We start from the raw sequence: 25,388 nt of genomic DNA on the forward strand, positions 1-25,388 counted from the left end.
CAAGGCAGGCTCCAGGCTCTGAGCTGTCAGCACAGAGCGCGGGGCTCAAACTCATGAACCATGAGATCATGACCTGAGCTGAAGTCAGACACTTAACTGACTGAGCCACCCAGGCACCCCCATTTTTTAATTTAAATTCTAGTCTCATATGTACTTTAAACTTCAAGTCAGAACAATTTCCAAAGTAGATAAAATAATTTATTGAGTGAAAAATATCATAAATGCATATTGAAATAATAAGACAAGCATAAACCAATGATTATTAAATAGACAACATACATCAGATCAGTAGCTGCTTCGCTTCCATGTGCAAATCCATTTTCATGCTTTCATGAGTCATGGGATTTGCTGGTGTTTTCAGGTAGGTACACTATTTCCTAAAGGCAATTATCTAATTATCTAATTATAAAAGAGCATAGTGCTTTTTTTTATATATATTTAAAAGTATATTTTGGATGAAAAATATAATTACTGTGGATTATTTTTCAATAAGTAACCTCCCAACATCCTGCAGAATTGTTTGGGAAAAATGATAATGAAAACCTATTTGGGGAAAATCAATTCCAACATTCTTTTTTTTTTAAATGTTTATTTTTGAGAGAGAGAGAGAGAGAGAGAGAGAGCACGCGCACAAGCAGGGGAGAGGCAGAAAGTAGGAGTCACAGAATCTGAAGTAGGCTCCAGGCTCTGAGCTGTCAGCACAGAGCCTGATGCAGGGCTCGAACCCACAGACTGTGGATTGTGAGATCATGACCTGAGCCGAAGTCAGATGCTTAACTGACTGAACCACCCAGGCGCCCCTCAATTCCAACACTCTTGATTGTTTACTTTATTTTATTTTGATTGTTTATTTTATTTGAATTTTTTTTTTGAATTTTTTTTTTTAACATTTATTTATTTTTGAGACAGAGAGAGACAGAGCTTGAACAGGGGAGGGGCAGAGAGAGAGGGAGACACAGAATCTGAAACAGGCTCCAGGCTCTGAGCTGTCAGCACAGAGCCCGACGCGGGGCTTGAACTCACAGACCGTGAGATCATGACCTGAGCCGAAGTCGGCCGCTTAACCGACTGAGCCACCCAGGCGCCCCTGATTGTTTATTTTAAAAGGTCACGATTACATATTTTATTCTGAGTTCTCTAGCAATGTCATACGAATACATAGTACAAAATGACAATGTCGCAATGGACTGATGGGTAAGGCTATCTTTTCAGATAAGAACCGCACTCTGTATCTTGACTGTCAACTTCGACTAATTACTAATTTAATAATTTTATTCAGGGCTGATTTGGCCGTGATGCATTACCTGGAGAGCATGTCCTTTTTCCAATGTAAAGTTTACTTGAGAAGTCAAATTAGGATCAGAAGTTTGCCTGATGAATATAGTTAAAATGTCAAGCTGTTCAAATAGGTGAAGGGGATGAAGACGTACAAACTTTCAGTTATAAAATAAATAAGTCACAGAGATTTAAAAAATACTGTCCAACTGCCCAAGATACCAAAAAATGCCCAGGCACTTACAACCCTTCAACCCATAGCTCCCTCTTCCGTAACCTGGCCCAAATTACAAAAATCAAAATATTCAAGCAGCATTCTGCACTGGAAAATGTAGTACATTTGAAAACTGAGTCAGAATTCTTCTTGATGATTCCCACCCGCTCTTGGTTTGCATAGCTCAGAAAGCTGCCTATTGCTTTACTTTCAGTCATTTCTTTTTAGTTCTTGATTTTTTGCCTAAAGCTGCAATGCAGCCACTAGCCACATGTAGCTCCTGAGCACCGGAAATGTGGCTAGTCTGAGTTGAGATGTATTGTAAGTGTCAAATATATACTGGATTTTGGAGACGTATATTAACAAGAATGTAAGATATTTCTTTAATAATTTTGTGTATTTGGGGCGCCTGGGTGGCGCAGTCGGTTAAGCGTCTGACTTCAGCCAGGTCACGATCTCGCGGTCCATGAGTTCGAGCCCCGCGTCAGGCTCTGGGCTGATGGCTCAGAGCCTGGAGCCTGTTTCCGATTCTGTGTCTCCCTCTCTCTGTGTCCTTCCCCCGTTCATGCTCTGTCTCTCTCTGTCCCAAAAATAAATAAACGTTGAAAAAAAAATTTAAAAATTAAAAAAAAAATAAAATAAATAATTTTGTGCATTGATCACCTGTTGGAATGATAACATTTGGATTTATTGGGGGATATATTTGGTTAAAAAATATATCATTAAAATCAATTTCACATGTTTCTTTTTACTTTAGTGTCGCTGCTAGAAAATTACATATGTGGTTCACATCTTTTACTGGATAGCACTGATCTAAGCCTCTTGAAGGCCTCTCCTGTTACTTTCTTTGGTTGTTCTTTATTGTCTGGCTTCTCTTAACCATTCCTTCCCTTTCCCGTAACTGCTTAGATTTGGAAGGTAAAATAAAAAAACTAGAAAGTGAAACTCTGTGGCCAACCTTTAAGTCAAGAGAATTAAGTGTACTGGTAAACAATGAAAATCTCAGTTCAATTCTTCAATATATTGTATTGGTGCTACAATACTGGAAAAAAGGGGGCGGGGGTGGAGAATGGTCTTCATTAGTGTCTGTAGGGATGGACTACATGTATATGGAGAATTAAAGAGAATACAAAATCACACACATACAAGGTAGTAGGACAAAATGTATTTCATCTCCAATCCTCCCCATCTCTAGGTTTTTAATCTATTTTCTTTTGGCTACACTAATTTGTCTCCCTTTATCTATGCATACTAATTTAGACTGCTCTCTTGGTAGAATGTGGCTGTTGAAAAGATGAAGGAAAACTGGAGATGAGAATGTGGGGTGGTGTTAGATCTAAGGACGAACAACATAGAAAGATGTTTATCTAAATTGAAAAAGACCTTAATTACCCTGTTCCATTTTCCACTCAAAACCATAACCCTTTTATGCATAGAATAAAGGCTGCTTGTAATGTTGGAACATTAATATTCATCAAACATACTGAATATATACGGATGGGGGAAATTCTCTGAAGATATATTTTTCAACAGAGAAAAACATGATGCCATTGTTTGTGAACCTAAAGAACTTCTGAATCCCTCTCCCAAAGTAACAAATTGTTGCAAATCCCTGTGGTGAAATACAGTTTTCAGAAGGAGTACATGACCCGACTTGTTAGCTCCCAGCCAGTTTCAGCCATGTCAAGAAGCCCAGGTAAGATACTACTTGCCTTTAGCTGAGATAAATATTTTTCTTGGTGTTGAGGACATAAAATTGGACATTAAATAGATTACTTAAACATTAATTGTGAAAAGATAGTGGTAAATCTATTCATCAATATTCTTAGGTGGTAAAAATCTAAAACTGACTTTGCTTCATGGTATTAAATCTCTTAGTTTCTATTAGTTCTGAATTGTTGATGTGACAACTCATGAAGATGATCGCAAATTAACTAAAACAGATCCAATTTGTCCTTTAACGAAAACATGTCTGTAACTTGACCCGGCAATGTTAAGCAGGGAAAATTCAGTTTCGATTCCTCTTTGATTTTGCCGATGTAGGCAAGAACATGAAGGAAAGATAAACTTGCATTTTTGTTTTGCAAAAATTTGCATGATTCCTAGATGCCCTTGAATGTTGGAAAATTAAAGTTTTATATTTTGAGGAGCATTAGAGAGTGTTGGGGTTAAGTTTATGGGGTTTTAGACTTTTAGATTAAAAATATGCTAGCCATGGGCCCCTGGGTGGCTCGGTGGGTTAAGCATGCTACTTCAGTTTAGGTCATGTCTCATTGTTTGTGAGTTCCAGCCCCGCGTCCAGCTCTGTGCTGACAGCTCAGAGCCTGGAACCTGCTTCGGATTCTGTGTCTCCCACTCTCTGCCCCTCCCCCGCTTGCACTCTGTCTCTCTCTCTCAAAAATAAATAAACATTAAAAAAAAAAAAAAAAAGAATATGCCAGACACCCGAAAGGAAGAATTAAAGCAAATCTCAAACTACTATCCAGTTTCAAAAGAATTATATGCCACTGAGAAGGTGGACATTTCAGGCTGATAGTCTCCAGCCACCATATCAGACATGGTATCTGTTTTCCAGGAAGAACTAAATTGACTAAAATATTGAATTTTGATTTGTGCAGATGTCAACAATAATTTTTCAGAGCCTGAGATTCTGTCACCTAGGAATACCTTCTGACACGTATCTTTTGTTTTTTTTAAATTGAGATGTAATCCATACACCATAAAATTCAACCTTTTAAAGGGCACAATCCAGTGGTTTTTAGCATATTCCTAAAGTGCAATCGTTATCACTGTTCTGGAACGTATATTTTACTGTAAACTTTTCTCGGTATGTTCTCACACCTCGCTATGCCACTTGATCCTCGCAGATTTCCAGCTCAAGCACCTTCAGAGGTGCCGTGTGGGCGGTTGCCACATTTACCCAAGATGTTTTCCTCATTAGTTTCACCTCGAAAGCATAAGGAGGCTGAATTAATAAAGCTACTAAGTTTGATTTCTAGAGTAACAGCCAACAACCTAATCTACGTGTTTGTTTCCGTGCCTAGAACTCTCATTTTATTATGACTGTGAAATCTTATTTGTGACAAGTATTGTAGCCTGGTGGGCCACCGGTGTGCGTCCAAGGACTGCCAAACAATAGGAGACAAGGGGTCGCTCAGGGTGAGGTGGCAGCAAGCCCAAGCCTCCCAGGTCCTTTCCGCTTGTTCCCTGGCCCAGGAGCCAGCAGCGCGTTTCTCCCCCAAACGCTGAAGCGTTTAGAGAAGGGGGGTGTGCAGGCTGAAGGTGGCGGTGTAAGAGGGACACGGAGGTGTCAGTACGGCGTCAAGAACGCCAAGCCGCAGGGTAATCGGAGGTACCCGGCAGGGTGTTCCGGGCGCCCAGTCTCTTGGTCACACGCTCCGGTCGGTCGCCGTGAGCGAACAAGGCGCGCCGGTGCCCGCGCGGGAGACCGCTTCTGGCCGCCGCGCGCGCGCGCGCCATGTGCGCCCCTCATTGGCCACAGCGGGACCACGTGACCCCTGCCGCCAAAACCGCCGGCCGGGCGCGCGCCTTCCCGCCAGAGAAGGGGCGGGTGCAGCGCCGCGGGTGGTCGGTCTCGCCAAGGTGGAGGGAAGGTGGCTCGGAGGGTTTGGGGAAGTTGTCTTAAAAAAAAAAAAAAGGGGGTGGGGGGCGCCTGAGTGGCTCAGTCGGTTAAGCGTCCGACTTCAGCTCAGGTCATGATCTCACACTCTGTGAGTTCGAGCCCCGCGTCGGGCTCTGTGCTGACAGCTCAGAGCCTGGAGCCTGCTTCCGATTCTGTGTCTCCCTCTCTCTCTGCCCCTCCTCTGCTCATGCTCTGTCTCTCTCTGTCTCAAAAATAAATAAAAACATTAAAAATTTTTTTAAAAAGTCTTAAGTACTGCCCAGCGTAAAACTCCTTCTGAGGAAGCTGATTATTGAAAAGTCCCGTTATCCCCTCAGTGGCTTTTGTGCCAGGCTGCGACACAGACTGGAAATGGAAATCACCAGTCATTATTCAGTGACTCGTTGAAGCCAAAATTTGTCTCTGTTACTTTAGGGAAATAAACACGGATGAACACGTAGCTTTTTGGAGAAAGAAAACATAATTTTTGTAGGGGAAACTTAAAGCTGTTTTTTCTTAGAAAAGTTGAGAGGAATGGGTAGGCTCTTGGGAATTCCAGAACAACCACCCTGATAGGGTCATTTCAGGGAAATGAGAAACTCTTGGGAGAACAAAAGTTAGTAAAAGCAAAAAGAGGCCTTTCCCACTTCTAAAAATGTGACAATTATTGGTGGGAAAGGGCAGAATTATGTACACGTGTGCATTATGTATGTATGTATGTAAGTAGTATAAATGGGATATACTGATTGTAGAAGTCAGTAGAATCCAGATATTCAGCCTCTTTTTTCCCTTTGAGAGTGCTTGGATGCTCATTTTTGCCCCTCTCTTTTTCTTCCAAGGCTCATCAACTCTCCCCCTCTTCCTCCTGATGGACGCATTTTAGTTTTTTATTCATTAAAAAAAATACTAGGGCCTATTCTATTTGACACTGTGCTAGATATTGGGGTGACACTGGTGAACAAAAGCATTAACAGCCCCTTCCTTCCTGGAACATACAGTCTGGTAATGGAGGCAGAGAGTAGTCAATTAAACATACTAATGGAGGCGCTTGGGTGGCTCAGTGGGTTGAGCGTCCGATTTCAGCTCAGGTCATGATCTCCCGGTGTGAGTTAGAGCTGCACATCAGGCTCTGTGCTGACAGCCTGGAGCCTGGGGCCTGCTTCAGATTCTGTGTCTCCCTGTCTCTCTCTCTGCCCCTCCCCTGTTCTCTCCTCTCTCTCAAAAATAAATAAACATTAAAAAAAAAAAAAAAACAAAACCCCATACTAATGTTAAATACAATGTGCTAAGGGCTGAGAAGAGGTCCAGATGCTATAATGGGACTTCAACCCGGCAGGGAGATTAGAGAAGGCTTTCCTCAAGATGTACGCCTGGACTGAGACCTGAAGGAGTTAAGGGCGGTGGGAGTTGCAGGCAGGGGAAGAAGCTTGGGCAAGGGAGAGCTGATAGCCTCTCCCCTTCCAATGACTGCCCATCTCATTCATTTCCACTACACATAAATTAATCTTGCCTCTTAGTTATCAGAGACACTTCTTTTTTCTTTCAATTGTTAAATTCTTGGGGATGAACTCATAATCTATAATTATTATTATAGACAATGTGTGTAAAATAGCTAAGTATATTAACATACTCATCTATTAGGCATTATCATCTCTTGTTTCATATAACAATAAAATTAAAAAAACTGTAGGTATGCAAAGTGGTGAGAGATCGTATTATTTTGGAAAATTCAAAAAAAGACATCTTGAGAAAGTAAATTTTGAGATGTGATTCAAAGGTAAGATTTGGTCAAGCAGTGTAAGAAGTCTGGACAGATAAGTTGAGATATATTCTAAGAGCCTTGAAAACAAGTCCAAAGAGTTTATGGAAACTAAATAGAAATGTTCTATCTAACTTTCAAGGACTTTTCTGAGATATTTTTTTCCCTTCCAATGTTTACCTTGGAAAATTTCAAATCTACAAAAAAAGTTGCGCAAATAAGCCTATTGTTACTTATATACCCTTTGCATGAATTTATCATTAGAAAAAAATTTTTAATGCTTATTTATTTTTGAGAGAGAGATGGGGGGGGGAGGGACAGAGAGAGAGGGAGACACAGAATCTGAGACACAGGCTCCAGGCTCAAAGCTGTCAACGCAGAGCCCAATGTGGGGCTGAAACCCACAAACAGTGAGATCATGACCTGAGCCAAAGTTGGACGCTTAACCGACTGAGCCACCCAGGCGCCCCTGGATTTATCAGTTTTTGGGGGGACATGTTTGCTTTATCTTTTTATCTCTCTCCATACTCATATACACACATATGGATGCATGTGCACATGTTTTTCTCTGCTACGAAGAAAGTTATGAGATAAAGTTATGAGATACTAGTTTCATCTCTAAATAATTCCATCCTAAATAATTTGTCTCCTAAGAACAAAGATTATTTTTTGCATAACCACAATACAGTTATGACACTTGTAAGATGCGTTTTAAATTAACTTTTGAGTATTTGTGTTAATACATTAAAAATAAATGAGTTACTAATTTTAAATGGCTTGCAACAGTGGCTGACACGCCAAGTGCTATATAAGTGCTTAAAAAAATATTTTCATGGTTGGAAAACTAAAGAATATGAAAAGGCATATGGTGAAAAGTCTTTTTTGTATTCTTGTTCCCCGTCTGTTCAAAATCCCACTCTGAACACTATTCTAGTCAACCATTGTTCTTGTTTCTTGGGCATTCTTTTAGAGGTTCTTTATGCAAATATGAACAATTGCGAATATAGGTTTTTATACCCTCTCTCTTTTTAGAGGCAAGGTAGCATGCAAAGCACACTATATTTACCTGCTTTCTCACTTCACAATATGATTTGGAGATCTTTGTGCATTAATACTTGCAGAATGTCATTCTTATTTACAATGGCATAATATTCCATTGTGTGAATATAACATATAGTTTATTTAAATATTTTATTCTTAATATACATATGGGTTGTTTCCAATCTCATATATATATATATGTGTGTGTGTATATATATATATATATGTGTGTGTGTATATATATATATATATATATATATATATATATATATGGGCTCTATCCCACAACCCTGGGATCATGACCTGAGCTGAAGTCAAGAGTTGGACGCTTGACCCATGGAGCCACCCAGGCGCCCCCAGCAGGTCCTTTTTTAAAAGCGCAGTTTGACCTTGGTAAAATACTCTGAGCCTTCTTGCGGCTGATTAGTATTCTCGCTAAATTGAAGCAAACTTCAATTGCAAACTTTGAAATTATTAGGGATTGCTAGCAATAGAACATTCAACTACAATGTGTTTAATTGGTTATGAAAGGGTTGTCCTTTGAGAGGAGGCAGTTGTTGTTGATTTTGCACTCGACAGATTTAGATGTTGAAAGTGGCTGAACCTAAAGCACTAGCTAATGGCTTAAAGCTCTCCTAAAAGAAGCCGCTTTCCTCAATTAAGAGAAAAGGTCACACCGAGTTTGAGGTGAGGCCTTGTGTTCTGGCAAACTGGTCTGTCTCTGCAAAGGGGAGGTGTTTTCCAGTCTGGAAGCAGAGAGGCCAAGACTTCAAAACCTTCATACTCGTTTTTGTCCACCTGTTGTGTCAGCATCCAAAGGTAAAAGGTTGTGCAAGACTCTGGGAGTTAGGGATGGTAGTTACCAGGAATAAAATCGATAAGTACTGGAATGATTTTTTCCTGAGAATAATCACTTCCCAGTAATGAAACAAGGAACTGAAACGGCGATTGCTTAAAATTTGGCCCAGTCGTACAGGTAGAGTACCGTGAAGTTTAACACACAGGACTATCCTGCTGGAAGGAACTATAAAGCAGTTCCTTCATTTTCAACTTAGGCCACAGTTTAATTTGCTTCACATTCAGACCATAAACTTCCTGCATGACCTTTTATTGTTTTCTGGACTTGCTCATTGCCTTTCCTTCTCTTCCGCCACATGATTTGTAGTGACGATTGCTTTGAGTTTCCCCCAGTTTTTAGCAAATCTCTCTTGCCCCCGGAACTTCCCTCCTGGGGCTGTTCTCTTGCTCCAATCTCGGTGTTCTGTAGGCCTATTGTACCTCTGTCATCCTGGGACTTCCCTTCACACGGGTTGAATTCACCTTCTGCTAAATCTCCTTTCTCTTTCTTGGTTTCGTCATACTCTGGGTTTTTGGAATACTCCCTCGGGAGACTTCCTAAGAAATTCTGTATGGGAGGAAAATCTTCCCGAGCCCTTGCGTATCTGCAAATGTCTTTATTCACCTCTCACATATAAGTGAGAGTTCAGCTAGACATAGAATTCTAGGTTGAGAATAATTTTTTAGGGGTACTGGGTGGCTCATTCAGTTAAGCGTCTGACTCTTGATCTCAGCTCAGGTCTTGATCTCAGGGTTGTGAGCTCAAGCCCCATGTTGGTCTCCATGCCGGGCATGAAATCTATTTAAGGAAAGAAAATATTTATTTTATTTTATTTTATTTTATTTTATTTTATTTTATTTATTTTATTTTATTTTAAAAAATTTTTGGGGCGCCTGGGTGGCTCAGTCGGCTAAGCAGCTGACTTCGGCTCAGGTCATGATCTCGCGGTCCGTGAGTTCGAGCCCCGCGTCGGGCTCTGTGCTGACAGCTCAGAGCCTGGAGCCTGTTTCAGATTCTGTGTCTCCCTCTCTCTCTGACCCTCCCCCATTCATGCTCTGTCTCTCTCTGTCTCAAAAATAAATAAAAACATTATAAAAAATTTTTAAAAAAATTTTTAATGTTTATTTACTTTTGAGAGAGAGAGAGACAGAGAGACAGATTATGAGTGGGGGAAGGGCAGAGATAGAGGGAGACACAGAATCTGAAGCAGAATCTGAGGTGTCAGCACAGAGCCGGACATGGGGCTCGAACTCACGAACCATGAGATCATGACCTGAGCCGAAGTTGAATGCTTAACCAACTGAGCCACCCAGGTGCCCCAAAAGAAAATAATTTTTTATAAAATTCTGGGGCAAAAATTGTGCCTTTATATTCTAGTATTTGTTGTTGTTGGGAAGTCAGTTGCCAAATTAATCCATGTTTCTCTTTGGAGATTTTTAGCATCTCCTATGCTTGGTGTTTTGAAATTTTAGTATGCTCTAGAAGTGAGGTTTTTACTTCCCCATTTGTGGTCCTGAGAACTTGGCGGGGCTTGTGCGTGTGTGTGTGTGTGTGTGTGTGTGTGTGTGTGTGCTTGCGTCCACGCACATGGGACTTTCTAGTCTGAAGTTTGGTGACCTTCAGCTTTGGGAAGCTGTCTTACACTGTTTGGTTTGAAATTTACCCCCTCTATTGATCTCTTTCTGGTACTCCCATAAATCAAAGGCTTGTCTTTCCATATCGGCCCTCTATATCACCTATCTTTTCTCTCATATTTTTTAATCTTCTTCTTTTTTTTTTTTTTCCTGAGCGATTTCCTTGACTTTATTTTTTTGGACCATCCATTTTATTTTTGATTTTGAAAATCATATTTTTAAAATTGGTAAGATCTTGTTTGGGGATTATTTTTTTTTCCATAGCATTCTCTTTTGTTTCTCGAATGTAATACTTTCTTAAATCTCTCAAAATATATACTCTAGAATTTGCAAACTTACTTTTCTATTCCCTGAGTTCTATGTTTCTCTTGGGGTTAATTTTATTTGTTTTCTGGTATTTCTCTTGCATCCTGTGGTCCTTATCAATTGCTGGTGATCCTTTGTTATTTTAAAGAAATATGGACTGTGTAGCCGATGTGGGTTTTTTCTGCTGTTGTGTGAGTAGGACTGTTTTCTTAGCAGCAGTAGCTAACAATTATGTAGTGTTTATCCAAGTTCTAGCCACTGCCCTGTGGGGGATAAATGTATTAACTCATTTTATCATTTCGACAACCTCTCTATGAGGTAGTTACTACGATACTTCATTAAGTTTGATATTCCATCAACTGTAAAATATACCATCATTTTGTTTACTACTAAGAAGGAAAATGTTGTTGAAATATGACATGCCTAGGATGTAAAACGCATTCTGAGTCTGGAGGCAGTAAAAAGCTTAGGGTTGATGAAATAATACATTACTATTCCTATCTTACAGTTGGAGAAACTGAGGCATAGAGAGATTAAATAACTTGTCCCAGGTTACATAGTGTTATCTGTAGTGGATTTAACAATCAAACCCAAGTGATGTGGCTTCAGGATTTTACCACTAGGCTTAACTGGCTCCCCAATGAGTAGGGACTCATATGGGGGCATAGGAGGGCTCTGACTTGGCAGTGGGCATTAGGGACATGAATTAGGGAGCTCATTTTCTGGCCCCAGGTCCCCTAAATGCTAGAACAAGGAGACCTTTTTTTTCCCTTCCGCCAAGGAGACCTTTAATTTGAGGCACCAACATTCATAAAAAGGCTTTAGCTTCCTTCACAAGATTCGTTCTCTTCTGTTAGAGAAGAGTGTCTGGGGTTCTTTTTTGCTTGAAGTTTGTGGTGGGTATAGCGGCCTGGGGGTGTTGAGGGACCAATTGGTACAGCTGATCCTCATCAGAGTTCCAATCTCTCATCTCCCTCTCCCAGCTTTGGGGTTTTAGTGAGTAAATGGGCTTCCAAGCCTCAGGAGCTCGTGTGGTGGGGTCTTGGCGCTTTCTCTATCTGGCTCATTTGTCCTCTTGTCTCATTTGCTTTCTACCTTCCAGAAACACGTACACATCTCTCATCTGCTGTTGACCCAGTCTCCCATTCTTTTCACTGTTGTGGTTTTATTCTTTTTTTATACATTCATTTTGGTTGTGCCTTGGGAGGGATTAGGGGACATGGAAGACCAATGCTTGTGCTCACTCTTGAGCCAGAAGTCCCTATGCCTCTATTTTTAGTGAACAAAATCAAGATTCTGAAAGTGATCACCATATGAGAAAATAAACTATTCACATTATAGTTAGCAGCAGAGAAACACTTATAAAATCTTAGAAGCATGTTTGCTTAAAAGTTTTCCAAAATGCAACTGAAGGGACAGTTGGTCAAAGTTGCTTATGTAGGACTCACAACACGTAGCAATGTTTTTTAAAATTCCACTATATTGAGGCTTATTATTTGCTTTATGAAGGAATTATTCTTGCAAAAGGATTAACCACATGATTGTCCCAAATCTCCCAGTAGGCCATTTAGACTATGATTTTATTTTCAGAATTCTGTGTGGGGATATATATCTCCCTCTGTATTAAAAATTCAGTACTTGGGGGGTTCCTGGGGGGCTCAGTTGGTTAAGTGTCTGACTTTGGCTCAGATCATGATCTCATGGTTCATGAGTTTGAGCCCTACATCGGGCTCTCTGCTGTCAGCACAGAGACCGCTTTGGATCCTCTATCCCCCTCTCTCTGCCCCTCCCCTGCTCATGCACACTCGCTCTCTCTCTTAAAAATAAATAAACATTTTTTTAAAAAAAGGAAAAAAGTAAAAATTCAATACTTGGAAAATAATAAAGGTTTACTTTTTTGTTTAATTCATTTTGATTATCTTGTCACAAGACTTCTCACTTCTCCAACATATGCCTATTTTATTTTTATTTATTTATTTTTCAAATTAACTATTTATTAATTAATTTATTATTTATTTAAAAAATTTTTTTAATGTTTATTATTTATATTTGAGAGAGAGAGCATAAGCAGGGGAGGGGCAGAGAGAGAGGCACAGAATCAGAAGCAGGCTCCAGGCTCTGAGCTGTCAGCACAGAGTCATATGTGGGGCTCAAACCCATGAACTGTGAGATCATGACCTGAACCAAAGTCGGACGATTAACTGACTGAGCCACCCAGGCGCCCCAATTTATTTTTTAATTTACATCCAAGTTAGTTAGCATATAGTGCAATAATGATTTCAGGAGTAGATTCCAGTGATTCATCCCCTACATATAACACCCAGTGCTCATCCCAAGTGTCTTCCTTAATTGCCCTTTACCCCATTTAGCCCATCCCCCCACCCCCACCCCCTCCAGCAACCCTCAGTTTGTTCTCTGTATTTAAAGAACATATGACTATTGTAGAGCTTTGATTTAGTAATTTCTTTCCTGTAATCTTATAATATTTCTTATACTGTGGTGGTATAACTGTTTTGCTGTGTAAATGTCTGTAGGAGAGGTATACTGACTCTCTTTAGTCAACAAATAATTCTGACTAAATAGGTTGAGTACAAGAGAGCCCTGAATCCATTTTGCATTCGACTTTTGTGAGGAGTGGGTAAATGACCAGAAGCAAAAACAAAAGCGTCAGGAACCTAGTTTTTAAATTTTACTTTCAGAGTCTATCCTGAAGCCAATGTATAGCCAACGCTATTTCTTACACAGTTTTATCTATATTCAACAGCTCTGGACAATGATAATTGACATAGATATTTATGATTATTTGTTTGGTTACAGGGAAGAGAAACCTACTCCAGTCACCTCCAGAAAGCTGTGGTTGCTGGTGAGGATGCTTGTGAAAGAGAACTGAACTTGGAGGGTTCAAGTTCTAAGGCAGTTCTGGGGCCAGTCTTTTCTTTTTCTTGCTTTCTTTATAAGTGTTTGCTCTGCTTAGGTCTTCTCTATCAGCCAGCTTCTTCCATCTCTCCTTCAAATGTTTCCTTCCCCTTCATAATTTTCATTTGCAAAGGCTTTGACTTATCCTGGGCCCAACATAATCCCGTGGCATTCCTGGTCCCACTGCCAACTGTTCCTTTAGTCTCCTGAACTTAGTCTCCTAAACATTGAACAGAGAGGAAGGGACCCTGCTCTCTTTTGGCCAGCCAGTGGATGATATGTTCTTGGCTCAGGTGTCCATCTCTGATCTAAACAGCTGTGGTCTGGGGTTGGGGTGGGGACATGGGAGAAGGAGCTAGACTGCTTAGGCAATATGGCAGATTCTTTTGGAAGGGGGTGTGGGCAAGTCAGACAATGATTGGCATCTTTAATGAAAGGACTTTAAGGTGTGTTTCAGGATTCTGAATCACCTGAATCATTCTGAATCATCACCATTAACAACAACAACAACAACAACAACAACACACACACTGACACATACACAGTCATATTCTGTATACCATACTTAACCAAGTAACAATGCCCATTAGTACAGTTTAGAAGGAAATTTTCAACAAGCGTTGAAAGATGGTTAGAAAATACTGTTATAGTGTTTCTCCTGATTCCCCATGTACCTCTCTGACTATTCCTTCTCAGTCATTTTTGTGGGCTTTTGTTCCTTTGCCTATCTTGTTAGCCATCAGTCTTATCCATCAGCTACATAAATTCTGAAAGATCTTATCCACGCCTGCATTTTTATTGAATAAATAAATGATAACTCTTAAATCTTTAAGTTCTGACATCCCTTGAGCTTCAGGTATATTCCTTTTATTATTATTATTATTATTATTATTATTATTATTATTATTATTATTATTATTTGCTTCAGGTATATGCCAGATGTCTGCTAAGATGTCCTACAGGTACCTTAAATTTATAAATGAACTCGAATTTTCTTCTTCCTCTTTCTGCCTGCCTCCTCTGCCTTCTATACCTGTCCTCCCTCGACCCTCATTCTCTGTACAGGCTGATAGTGCCATCACCTTTCCAGTCTCCTGAGCTGGCAAAGTAAGAATTTCCCTTTCCCTCACCTTTCTCAGCAAATCTTTTGCCAAATTCCAGCCTATTCTGCTTCCTAAACATTTATAGAATCTGTTCTCCCCACTCCACCTCTGTTAGTACTATTTCAGGTTAGTACTAGTTCAGGCTCTGTATGCTGAGGTTTAAGAGCATGGGCTCTGGAGCCAGGCAGACCTGGGTTTAAATCCTGGCTCTCACGCTTTCAGCCACTGGCAAGTTACTCATTCCCTCTAACCCCACCCCTCCGCCCCGCCCCCCCCCCCCGCCCCCCGCCCCAATCCCCAAGCCTGGTTGCACATGGGAACCACTTGAGGAGCTTTAAACAAAATACCAATTCTTGGCTCAACTGATTTCGTTGGAATGGAGTAAGGCCCGAACAGTGGGAGTTTTAAAAGCCTCCCCAAGGGATTCCAAGGTGGAACCAAGTCTGAAAAGCACTGCTCTAAACCACAACTCTCTCATCTGTAGCATGGGGTAATGACCTCATGGGGGTCATTGTGAGGGAGTAGTCAGTAAGATAATGCGTATATGGTCTGGCATGTGGTAAGTATGCTAGTTATTTTTAGGCAACTCCTTATCATCTCTCTGCAGCACTTTGCCGTAGCCTTAAAAAAAATTTCTTTTTAATGTTTATTTTTTAGAGAGGCGGGGGAGGGATGGGGGGGGAGAGGGGGAGACACAGAATCTGAAGGAGGCTCCAGGCTCCAAGCTGTCAGCCCAGAGCCCAATGCGGGGCTTGAACCCACGAACCGTGAGATCATGACCTGAGCCGAAGTCAGATACTTAACCGACTGAGCCAGCCAGGCGCCCCTGCAGTAGCCTTTTAATGCATTCCCTGCCTTAAGTCTTGCCCATCTTCACTCTGATCCCAGAGGGTAAGAGCTAGGAGCGAATCTGATCAAGTCATTTCCTGCTTGAAACCTTTCAGTGGGTCCCCTGCCCTACTGGATGAAGTCCCAGCCTTTCACTGTGCCTTCATGATTTTGCTCTTGCCTACTCTGTTACCCACCTTTTTCTCCCATCATTCGCTGCCTTTTAACAGTAGCACTACTTAGAGGTTATGTACAAAGCCTCACTGTCTGTTACCCCCATGCCTTTGCTTATGTGACGCTTGCTGCTGTTGGCAAGGTCTCGTTCCACTCCTTCCCAGCTGGCCCCGCCCCCATCTCCCCATCTCTCTCTTCTTCTCCTGGCTAATTCTTATTCATCCTTCCTTCTTCAATGCTGAACTCAGTTATCATTTTCTTTGGGACATCTGCCCCGGCTCCTCTGTGCAGACCTTACTTTTACTTACTATAACATGTTGAATTGTGGTTTGTGTCTCTCTCCTGCTAGACTCTTTGAGGACAGGACTTAATCTCTCAGTACTAAGCCTGAAAAATCAAAGTCCTTCAAATTTTCAAAGTCCTGAAACAAAACAGGTTCAATGCATAATTTGCTGTATCTATGATACAGCTTATATCTATTTTAGCACAAATTTATCTTCCTCTCCTCTGTATTCCTGAAGCACTTGCTAATTGTTTAATCCCTAACCAGTGGGTTATCAGCAATGTAAAGACAGAAACCTTGTCTTTATAAGTTCCCCAAAGCACTCAGCGCAGTAGTTTACTCATAGTGTTGCTTAAAAACACTTATTGGTTAGGGGAGCCTGGGTGGCTCAGTCAGTTAGGCATCAGACTTTGGCTCAGGTCATGATCTTGCGATCTGTGAGTTCAAACCCCTCACTGGGCTCTGTGCTGACAGCTCAGAGCCTGGAGCCTGCTTCAGATTCTGTGTCTCCTTCTTTCTCTGCCCCTCCCCCATTCTGTGTGTGTGTGTGTGTGTGTGTGTGTGTGTGTGTGTGTGTTAAAAAAAACCACACTTATTGGTTGTTGGAAGCAAATAAAGTTTGGAGGAACTCATTCAAGGATCATGGATATAAGCATTAAAATGGAAACCTCTACCTTACAAAACTATAAAGATACAGATCTGTACTGTCCAGGATGATAGCTACTAACTGTGTTTGTTTCTTGAGTGCGTGAAATGTGGCCAGTTGAGGAACTGAATTTTAAGTTTTATTTATTTTCAATTAAAGTTTAAAAACTGATACTTGATTTAATTGTTGGAAAACTATTAAGTACATTTGGAACAACATATATATATATATATATATATATATATAAACAACTTGGATATATGATTCTACCTTTTAAACTGTAAGTTTCATGAAATACAAATACAAATCAGGGTTTTCCAATGAAAAGATAGCACCTGGATTGAGATGTGCTGTAAGTATGAAATAAACACTGGATTTGAAAGACTTAACTATAAAAAATGCAAAACATATTGTTGGTAATTTGGGGATGACTGCGTGACTCAGTGGTTAAGCGTCTGACTCTTGATTTCAGCTCAGGTCATGATATTAGGGTCGTGAGATCAAGCCCATGCTGGGCATGGAGCCTGCTTAAGATTCTCTCCCTCTCCCTCTGCCCCTCCCCTGCTCTCACTCTCCCTCTCTCTCTCTCTCTCTCTCAAAAAAAAATTGTATTGATTATATGTTTCATGATAATATTTTGGATGTATTGTCTTAAGTAAAATATATTACTAAAATATTTTTGCCTGATGTTACTACTAGAAAATTTAAAATTAATGTGTAGTTTGAATTATGTTCCTATTGAACAGAACTAATTTATTCCAATGCAAGGCTTTGCTTTTCTATAGTCATCGATGATGAGATTTCATCCCTTTCATTGTCTAAGACAGTTTTTAGTGACTAGTGGTGAGTGATTTATAGTTAATACTCTCTTTTGAACTCTTTTCTGTTCAATGTAGATCACAATCTGCCTTCTCAGCCCAAGGAGAGTAGCATTGGCCAGAACCATCACCAGGAGGAAATAATCCACAAGTTGGCCATGCAGTTAAGAAACATTGGGGACAGCATCGATCGTGGGATGGTTCAAGAGGTACGTCTTCAGTTTCCCCCAAAACAGCCAGTCAGGTAGGAAGGAAGAACAAACAGAACAATGACTGCCGAGTGGCTGGGAGGCCCAGGAATTAGCAGAACATGAGGATTAATAATGTCCAAATGCTGAAACATTAGATCTGAAAATTGTGAACCTGAGTCAAAGCCAATATTTGATCTCACACTTGTTACTCAAACTGTGGTCCGTGGACAGCAACATCAGCATCAGGTAGCATCTGGTCAAATATGCAAAAGCTCACGCCCCAGCCACAATGCCAGAGTCAGGATCTACTTTTTTACACACACCCCAGGAGGTTTGCATGCACATTAAAGTGCGAGAGACTTTGCTCCACACCCTCCAACCAGGGTGCATATTAGAATCACCATTGAAGTTTTAAGAACTACAGATGCCTGGGCCCCACCTTGAGAGATTCTAATTTTATTGTCAAGAGGTGTGGCCTGGGCATCAGGTACTTTAAAAGCTCCACAGGTGAATCTAATGCCCATTCAGGGAGGAGAAAACCCTTAATTGTGGTTTTCCTCCTTGAACCGACCCAGAGGTGATGATCTAAGCCCCACTCCTGCTGATTTCTTTGTTTCTGCTGATTATTATATGAGATAATAAGGGAAAGAATAATGGTTACTGTTTGAGATCTTAGAGGAGCTCAAGTCCACTAGAATAACCTGTAGTCGGCAGTGGAGAGAGAATGATATGTGAGGCTCCACGGGGGAGGGGGCTGCCCCTCAGAGCCCGACTTCTTCCCATCAAAAGTACCTGTCCTGTGAGGATTCATCACTGCTGCTGCCATCATGCTGGTTTCAGGGATGCCATGTCCTCTTTTATGCTCTGGTTCAAATGTGGCTAATACTCAGCCTTTCCCCCAGGTAAAACATTCCCTGAGACAAAACATGAATGAGCGGTCCCAACAACAACACTACTGAAAGTAAGAAGGAAACAAAGAGGAAAGAAACACAGAGAGTCAAATAAAATACCTGACGGACCGATTTCATCCAAGCAAATTTTATTTAGTGCGTACTATATGCAAGACTCAGTTCCAGGCATTGGTAGCTAGAGCAGAGAGCCGGACAGAAGGGGAGCCTGCTCTCATTGAATTCGTGCTGAACAGTAAAGCGGATGACTAGTCAGGCAGGGATGCAAGCTCAAAGCAGGATTGGGGATACCGAGTGATGGAGAGTGACTTTGGATGGGTGATCAGGGAAGGCCTCCTTGGGGAGGCAAGATTTGAGCTGAGACTGGAAGTAAGGGAGTGAGCCATGGGAATACCTGGGGGAACAGGGAGCGCATGTGATAGGAACAGGCCTAAGGAAGACCGAGGGGGGCCAGAGTAGCTGGAATGGAGTGAGTTGAGCTCCAGGAGTTGGCTTCAGTCGTAGAGGCAATGATAAGGTGTTTGGGTTTTACCCTACGCATAAGGAAGCTTCTGGAGAGGGAGAGCAGGAGAGCTTTGTGAGCTGATTCACATTTAGAATGGGTACTGGCTGCCGAGCAGAGAGTAGGCTGTTGTGAAAATTAAATGAGATAATCTTTGTAAATCACTTAGAACAGAACCTGACCCACGGAAAATGATCAATAAATGTTAACTCGAACAAAAAATTGCTTTCTGCCTTTGCCCTTTTAATAGTTGTGCCCTGGACCACAAAACAGTTGGAGTTGACCACCTCTGTGCTATGGATCATTTACCAGCATGCTCGAGATATTTACCATTTCCTTTCTATGCTACAGTTTCCTCTGTAGGAAAGTTTTCACTGATGAGTGGACTTTATGCATTCTAGGAAAGCCCTTAGTGTATCTTCCCTGCCTCTTTATCTGCTAATTCTGAATACTCATGGTTCCTTCTAATTTTTTCTCTGAAGAGGACAGAGGACAAATCACAACCAACTATTTTCTGTATTTGCCTCAACCCAATCAAGAGGTCCCTTACCTTTGAAGTTATAATTTACTTGGGTCTTAAATTGACCCCTACAGCTTAATAAGTTGACACTGAACTCCCTAGCTTTTTTTAAAAAATGAGGGGCACCTCACAGTTTGTGAGTTCAACCCCTCCTCGGGCTCTCTGAGCAGAGCCCACTTCAGATCCTCTGTCCCCCTCTCTCTCTGCCCCTGCCCCACTTATACTCTCTCTCTCTTAAAAATAAATAATTGAACTTAAAGTTGATTCTGATGATGGTTGTACAGCTCTGTGAATATTCTAAAAACCATTAGCTGTACATTACTCAACAGGAAAATTATACAGTATATAAATTTTATTTTTCCGTAAAGTTATCATTAAAATTTTTTTTAATGTTTATTTATTTTTGAGAGAGAGAGAGAGAGAGAGAGAGAGAGAGAGAGAGAGAGAGAGAGAGAGAGCATGAGCAGGGGAGGGGCAGAGAGAGAGGGAGACACAGAATCCAAAGCAGACTCCAGGCTCTGAGCTGTCAGCATAGAGCCCGATGTGGGGTTGGAACTCATAGAACCGAGAGATCAGGACCTGAGCTGAAGTTGGATGCCTAACTGACTGAGCCACCCAGACGCCCCTCATATTGTGGTTTCGATCTGCACTTTCCTGATGGCTAGTGTTGTGTATCTTGTTATGTGCTTATTACTCATTTGGATGTCTCTTTGGAGAAATGTCTGTTCAGATCCTTTGCCCATTTTAAAATTGGCTTATTTGTCTTTTTATGATTGAGCTGTTGGAGTTCTTTATACATTCTAGATGTAAGTTCCTTATTGGATATATTACTTGCAAATATTTTCTCCCATTTTCACTTTTTGGATGGTGTTCTTTGAAGCACTGAACTTTTAAATTTTGATGAGGTTCAATTTACCTATTTTTTCTTTTGTTTCTACTGCTTTAGGGGTCATAGCTAAGAAATCATTGCCTAATCCAAAGTCATGAGGATTTACACCTATATGTTCTTCTAAGAGATTTATAGTTTTAGCTGTTAAATTTAGGTCTTTGATCCATTTTTGTGTATGCTGTGAGTTAAAAGTTTATCTTCATTCTTTTGCATGTGGGTATCCATCCAGTTGTCCCAGAACCCTTTGTTGAAAAGACAATTCTTTCCCTATTAAATTGCCTTGGCATCCTTGTCGAAAATTAATTGACTGTAAATGTGAGCGTTTATTTCTGGGCTCTCCATTCTATTCCATTGATCTATATGTCTATCCTTATGCCTGCCCTAGTGTTTCCTGCAGCATTTCACAAAGTCGGCTTTGCCCTAGGCTTTGAAAGGTACCTTGGCCTGGACCACAAAATTGCATTTTAGGTCACCTTTAAGTAGCTCACGGTGCGTCTAAAAAGTAATAGTAAAAATTCCTCCAAAGCGTGGCTCTAAAATGCTCAAGGCTTTTTACTCTGCTGCTTCAAGACTTAAATCAAGCAACTGTAGCAGAATTTCAAATCTGGAATGATGTATTTCTTTTGTATATAGTCATCGCGGATTCGCCTTTCGTATTCTGTTTAATCAAGCGGTCACACTGATCCTCCGGACGTCTTCCTGCTTTTGGCGTAAGGAAACTTTCACTCTTGCGCTTGGAGCTCCCTAGCAAGGAGTTCACCAAGTTCTGCTTTTGTCTGCGAGTAGATCTCTCTTGAGCTGCTACAAAGCTTGGTCTCTTGTTCTTTTCACGTAGGCAAGTGTTCTTTGTTTTCAAGCAGGCCTTGATTCTCAAAATAATGTCTTCTATTTTGCTGTTTAGGGTTTTGGAGGGATTTTGGTTCAAGGACCTGGTCTTTTTTTTTTTTTTTTTTTAATCTGGAGCAGTACTTTTCCTAGATATAAACTATGTTTTTTAAAAAATTTTTTTTTTCAACGTTTATTTTTGGGACAGAGAGAGACAGAGCATGAACGGGGGAGGGGCAGAGAGAGACAGAGCATGAACGGGGGAGGGGCAGAGAGAGAGGGAGACACAGAATCGGAAACAGGCTCCAGGCTCCGAGCCATCAGCCCAGAGCCCGACGCGGGGCTCGAACTCACGGACCGCGAGATCGTGACCTAGTTGAAGTCGGACGCTTAACCGACTGCGCCACCCAGGCGCCCCTATAAACTATGTTTTAAAATAGTCTTCCCATTGCTTTTAGGATCTTAAATGTGTCTTTGGAATTTTATCTCCATAGGACTCTCTCCTTCTGGGTTCTAGTAACTGTGCTACCCTGTATCCCCAACAGTACAGGCAACAACTCAGACGTTACCAGCCCACGTGGTATTGTGCCACCTGTGTGCTCCCCACCTTTGTAGACAGTCTCTTTATTTAACTGTCCCTGAGTTATCCTAATTTGAGTGTGCCATCTGTCTCCTCTGGGACCCTGACTGGTACAGTAATGCATACGGAATTTCTTAGTTTGTTTAAAAGAGGGAAGGGAAACTAACATTTATTATTAAACAATTTCTTCCAGGTACTCTTTGAGAGACCCTTATGTGTTTTAGTCAATTCTCTCAATAACTCTATGGATTAGTGGATTAGTATGAGGTTCAGAGAGATTAGGTAACCTAAGGTCATTTGGCAATTAAGTGCCAAAGCTGGAATTTAAATATATGAGCCTCTGACTTGGTGTTCTGTACCTTTTCTCATCTACCTTGCTAGAAGGAAATCCATTCCATTTTCCTAACTGATACCAACTATAAAAGAGAAAAAAAAAACCCTTTAATGATTCCTAGTTGCTGACAGGACAAAGTCTAAATTCTTTAGCTTGCCACTGTTGGTTTATCATTCATTCATTCATTCATTCATTCATTTATATAACAAATATTTATAGAATACTATCTATTATGTGTCAGGATCCGTTTAAGTGCTGGAGATATAGCAGTGATTAAAAGAGAGAAAACTCCTTGATCTCATGGAGCTTATATGCTTGTTTTTTTTAAACATTAAAAAAATTTTTTTACTGTTATTTATTTTTGAGAGAGAGAGAGAGAGAGAGAGAGCAGGGGAGGGGTGGAGAGAGAGAGAGACAGAGGATCTGAAGCAGATTCTGTGCTGACAGCACAGAGCCCGATGTGGGGCTTGAACAAACCGTGAAGTCATGATCTGAGCTGAAGTCAGATGCTTAACCAACTGAGCCACCCAGGGGCCCCTCTTGGAGTTTATATCCTAAAAGGGGAGACAGACTATAAGCAGACAAATAAAGTGTGCAGTTTATCAGTCAATGACAAATATTGTGCAGAAAAATAAAGCAAGGAAAGGAAGGAGGAGTGTTGGGGGGTTTACAATTTTAAGTAGAGGGGGAAGGCCTTACTACTGAGAGGATGACTTCTGAGTGAAACCTTGACAGAGGTGTAGAAGGGAGCCGTGCATCTCTGGAGGGGGAGAGCAGTGGAGGCGGAAGGGGGGTGGGAAGCAGAGCCGTGGAGGCAGGAGCATGTCTGGCATGTTTGAAGAAGAGCAAGGAGGCAGCGAAGGAAGCTGAGTAAGAGAGAAAGTAGTAAAAACTATGGTCAGAGCGGCTGGTTGGGGCAGAGTAGGCAGGATCCCAGGTCCCCCTGAGGACTGAAGCAGAGCCATGGGAGAGCACTGAGCACAGGAGGCACATTTCACTGTTCACCAAGGCTGCTGTGTGGTGAATAGACTGCAGAAGGAGGGGCAGGGCCAGGGAGAGCCATGTGTTCTTCTCTGATGTTCCAGAATAAACAGCGGCCTTTACTTACTCCTCCACAAACCTGCTGTGCTGTCACCTCCCACTTTGCTCATACTCACTCCCCCCTACGCTCGTCCAAGTCCTATCAGTTCTTCCAACCCCAAAGCAAACACCTGGCTTCTTTGAAAGGACTAAGAAAGTGCCCTGCAAAGCCAGAGGCAGAGGTTACCAGCCCTGGAAAGAGTGCCCCCATGTGCGGATGGTTCGGATGGAAAAGATAAATCCAGACGAAGCTTCCCAAGGCGGGTGGAGGAACAGACTCAGATATCCTCCTGCTCATACAATTCATAAAGCAGCCCAGGAAGCTTGTTTGTGGCATTCGTTGAATGAATATTGAGTTTCTACCTTTGGATTATTCTATTGATTTAAAAAAACATTTTTTTAAGTTTATTTATTTTTGACAGAGACAGAGTGCGAGCATGCGCTGGGGAGGGGCAGAGAGAGAGAGAGGGAGACACAACATCCGAGGCAGGCTCCAGGCTCCAAGCTGTTAGCACAGAGCCCGACCGCACCCACGAACTGTGAGATCATGACCTGGGCCCAAGTCAGACTTACGCTTAACCCATTGAGCCACCCAGGCGCCCCTATTCTATCAACTTTTTAAAAAAGCTTCTCTCTCGCTCTTCTGATCAACAGGATCTTCTTCAGCAGGAAGTCAGGGAGGCACTGGCTCATTGTGTCTTGGTTTTCTTTGGAGGAGTTCACGCACTGCAGCGCTTTCTCTGGAATATCCGTTGGATGTGAAAGAAATGTAAATGCCACCTTCTAACCTCTGAGAAAACAAGAATCCCACTGGGGCAAATGGAAGCAGACCCTTCTCTGTCTCCCTCTCTTTTTACTCATCACTGTTGGTTCACGCCTGGTTTCTTGGAGGACTGCAGACTCACTGGCCGTTTGTCTGTTCAGAGCCACCTGCTGTGAGACGTCTGTGACTGCCTCCCGGTACAGCCCCAGGGGGCCTTGCCACTTAGAATTCTACCACCAGTGCTGTGGACGGTCCCCGGTGCTCTTTGTAAAGCAACCTGAAGCATCTTCTTTCATGAGTGAAATTGAACCTTGTTCTCAAAGCAGAGGTCACGGAAATGGGTGCTTTCTCCTGGCCCTTCCCTGGGTGCTGGGCCCTCCAGCAACCTGCTGGCCCCACCCTTGTTGCCTGTGTCCAGACCTGCAGTGCCCTGTTCTTAGACCTCTCCGTCTACCTCACCTTCCTTCTCTTCTCCCCCTTTTGGAAGCATTAAGAAAGTTTCTGGTTATAAATTATAAGTTCCATATATACATTTCGAGTTCTTTGTAGGAAGAGTGTTATTTAAAAATTAATAATTTAAGAAATGAAATAAATATTGTTATATTTTTGAGCATGAAACACCTGTGCATGTTCCTTTTGTGAAGGAGGGGTTCCACTTGTTTCTGTCATATGGATTCAAAATTTTGTAGATTTTGATCATATGTAGCATTCCCTTCCAAAGGGAAACGTCCTCATTTTTTTCAGTTTGTCTCAGGCCATGCCTATACAGTTCCAAGATAGATAAACATTAAACAAAATTTTAAACATCTTTCTTATTTATTTTTACTCTTTTGATAGGTATTTATTCCCATGGTTAAAAATCAACACATATAAAAAGGCTTCAACCTTGCTCTTCTTTTCTTTTTTTAAAAGAAAAGAAAACTCTTGCTCTTTTTTAAAAGAAAAGAAAACTCTTGCTCTTCTTTTCTTTTTTTAAAAAATTTTTAATGTTTATTTTTGAGAGAGAGAGAGAGACAGAGTGTGAGTCGGGGAGAGACAGAGAGAGAGGGAGACACAGGATCCAAAGCAGGCTCCAGGCTCTGAGCTGTGAGCACAGAGCCAGATGTGGGGCTCAAACCCACGAACCAGGAGATCACGACCCGAGCCAAAGTCAGACGTTTAACCGACTGAGCCACCCAGGCACCCCATGACAGCTGGAATTCTAAGCCGGGTGGACTGTCCTGAGTCTAGGTTCCTAAAGACTATGCTGTATTGCCTCTTGGAGAACTTGCCATCCCTCACAGAGAGATGAGACAGTGTTCTGTTAAATGGATCTACCATAATTTATTTCATCAGCCCC

General features: G+C 41.6%; 1 protein-coding gene across 1 annotated transcript; it reads left to right on the forward strand.

The window, feature by feature from the left end:
- Positions 1–2,957: 2,957 nt before the first annotated feature.
- Positions 2,958–24,871, forward strand: PXT1 (peroxisomal testis enriched protein 1; the record flags this gene model as incomplete). Its single annotated transcript, XM_015069763.3, is given in 4 exon segments — positions 2,958–3,105; positions 3,108–3,185; positions 17,536–17,666; positions 23,941–24,871. Coding segments are annotated over 4 exon segments (465 nt in total), but the record flags the coding sequence as incomplete, so codon positions are not given.
- Positions 24,872–25,388: the final 517 nt, after the last annotated feature.

The sequence above is a fragment of the Acinonyx jubatus genome, chromosome B2, assembly GCF_027475565.1.
Source record: "Acinonyx jubatus isolate Ajub_Pintada_27869175 chromosome B2, VMU_Ajub_asm_v1.0, whole genome shotgun sequence".
Lineage (NCBI taxonomy): Eukaryota > Metazoa > Chordata > Mammalia > Carnivora > Felidae > Acinonyx > Acinonyx jubatus.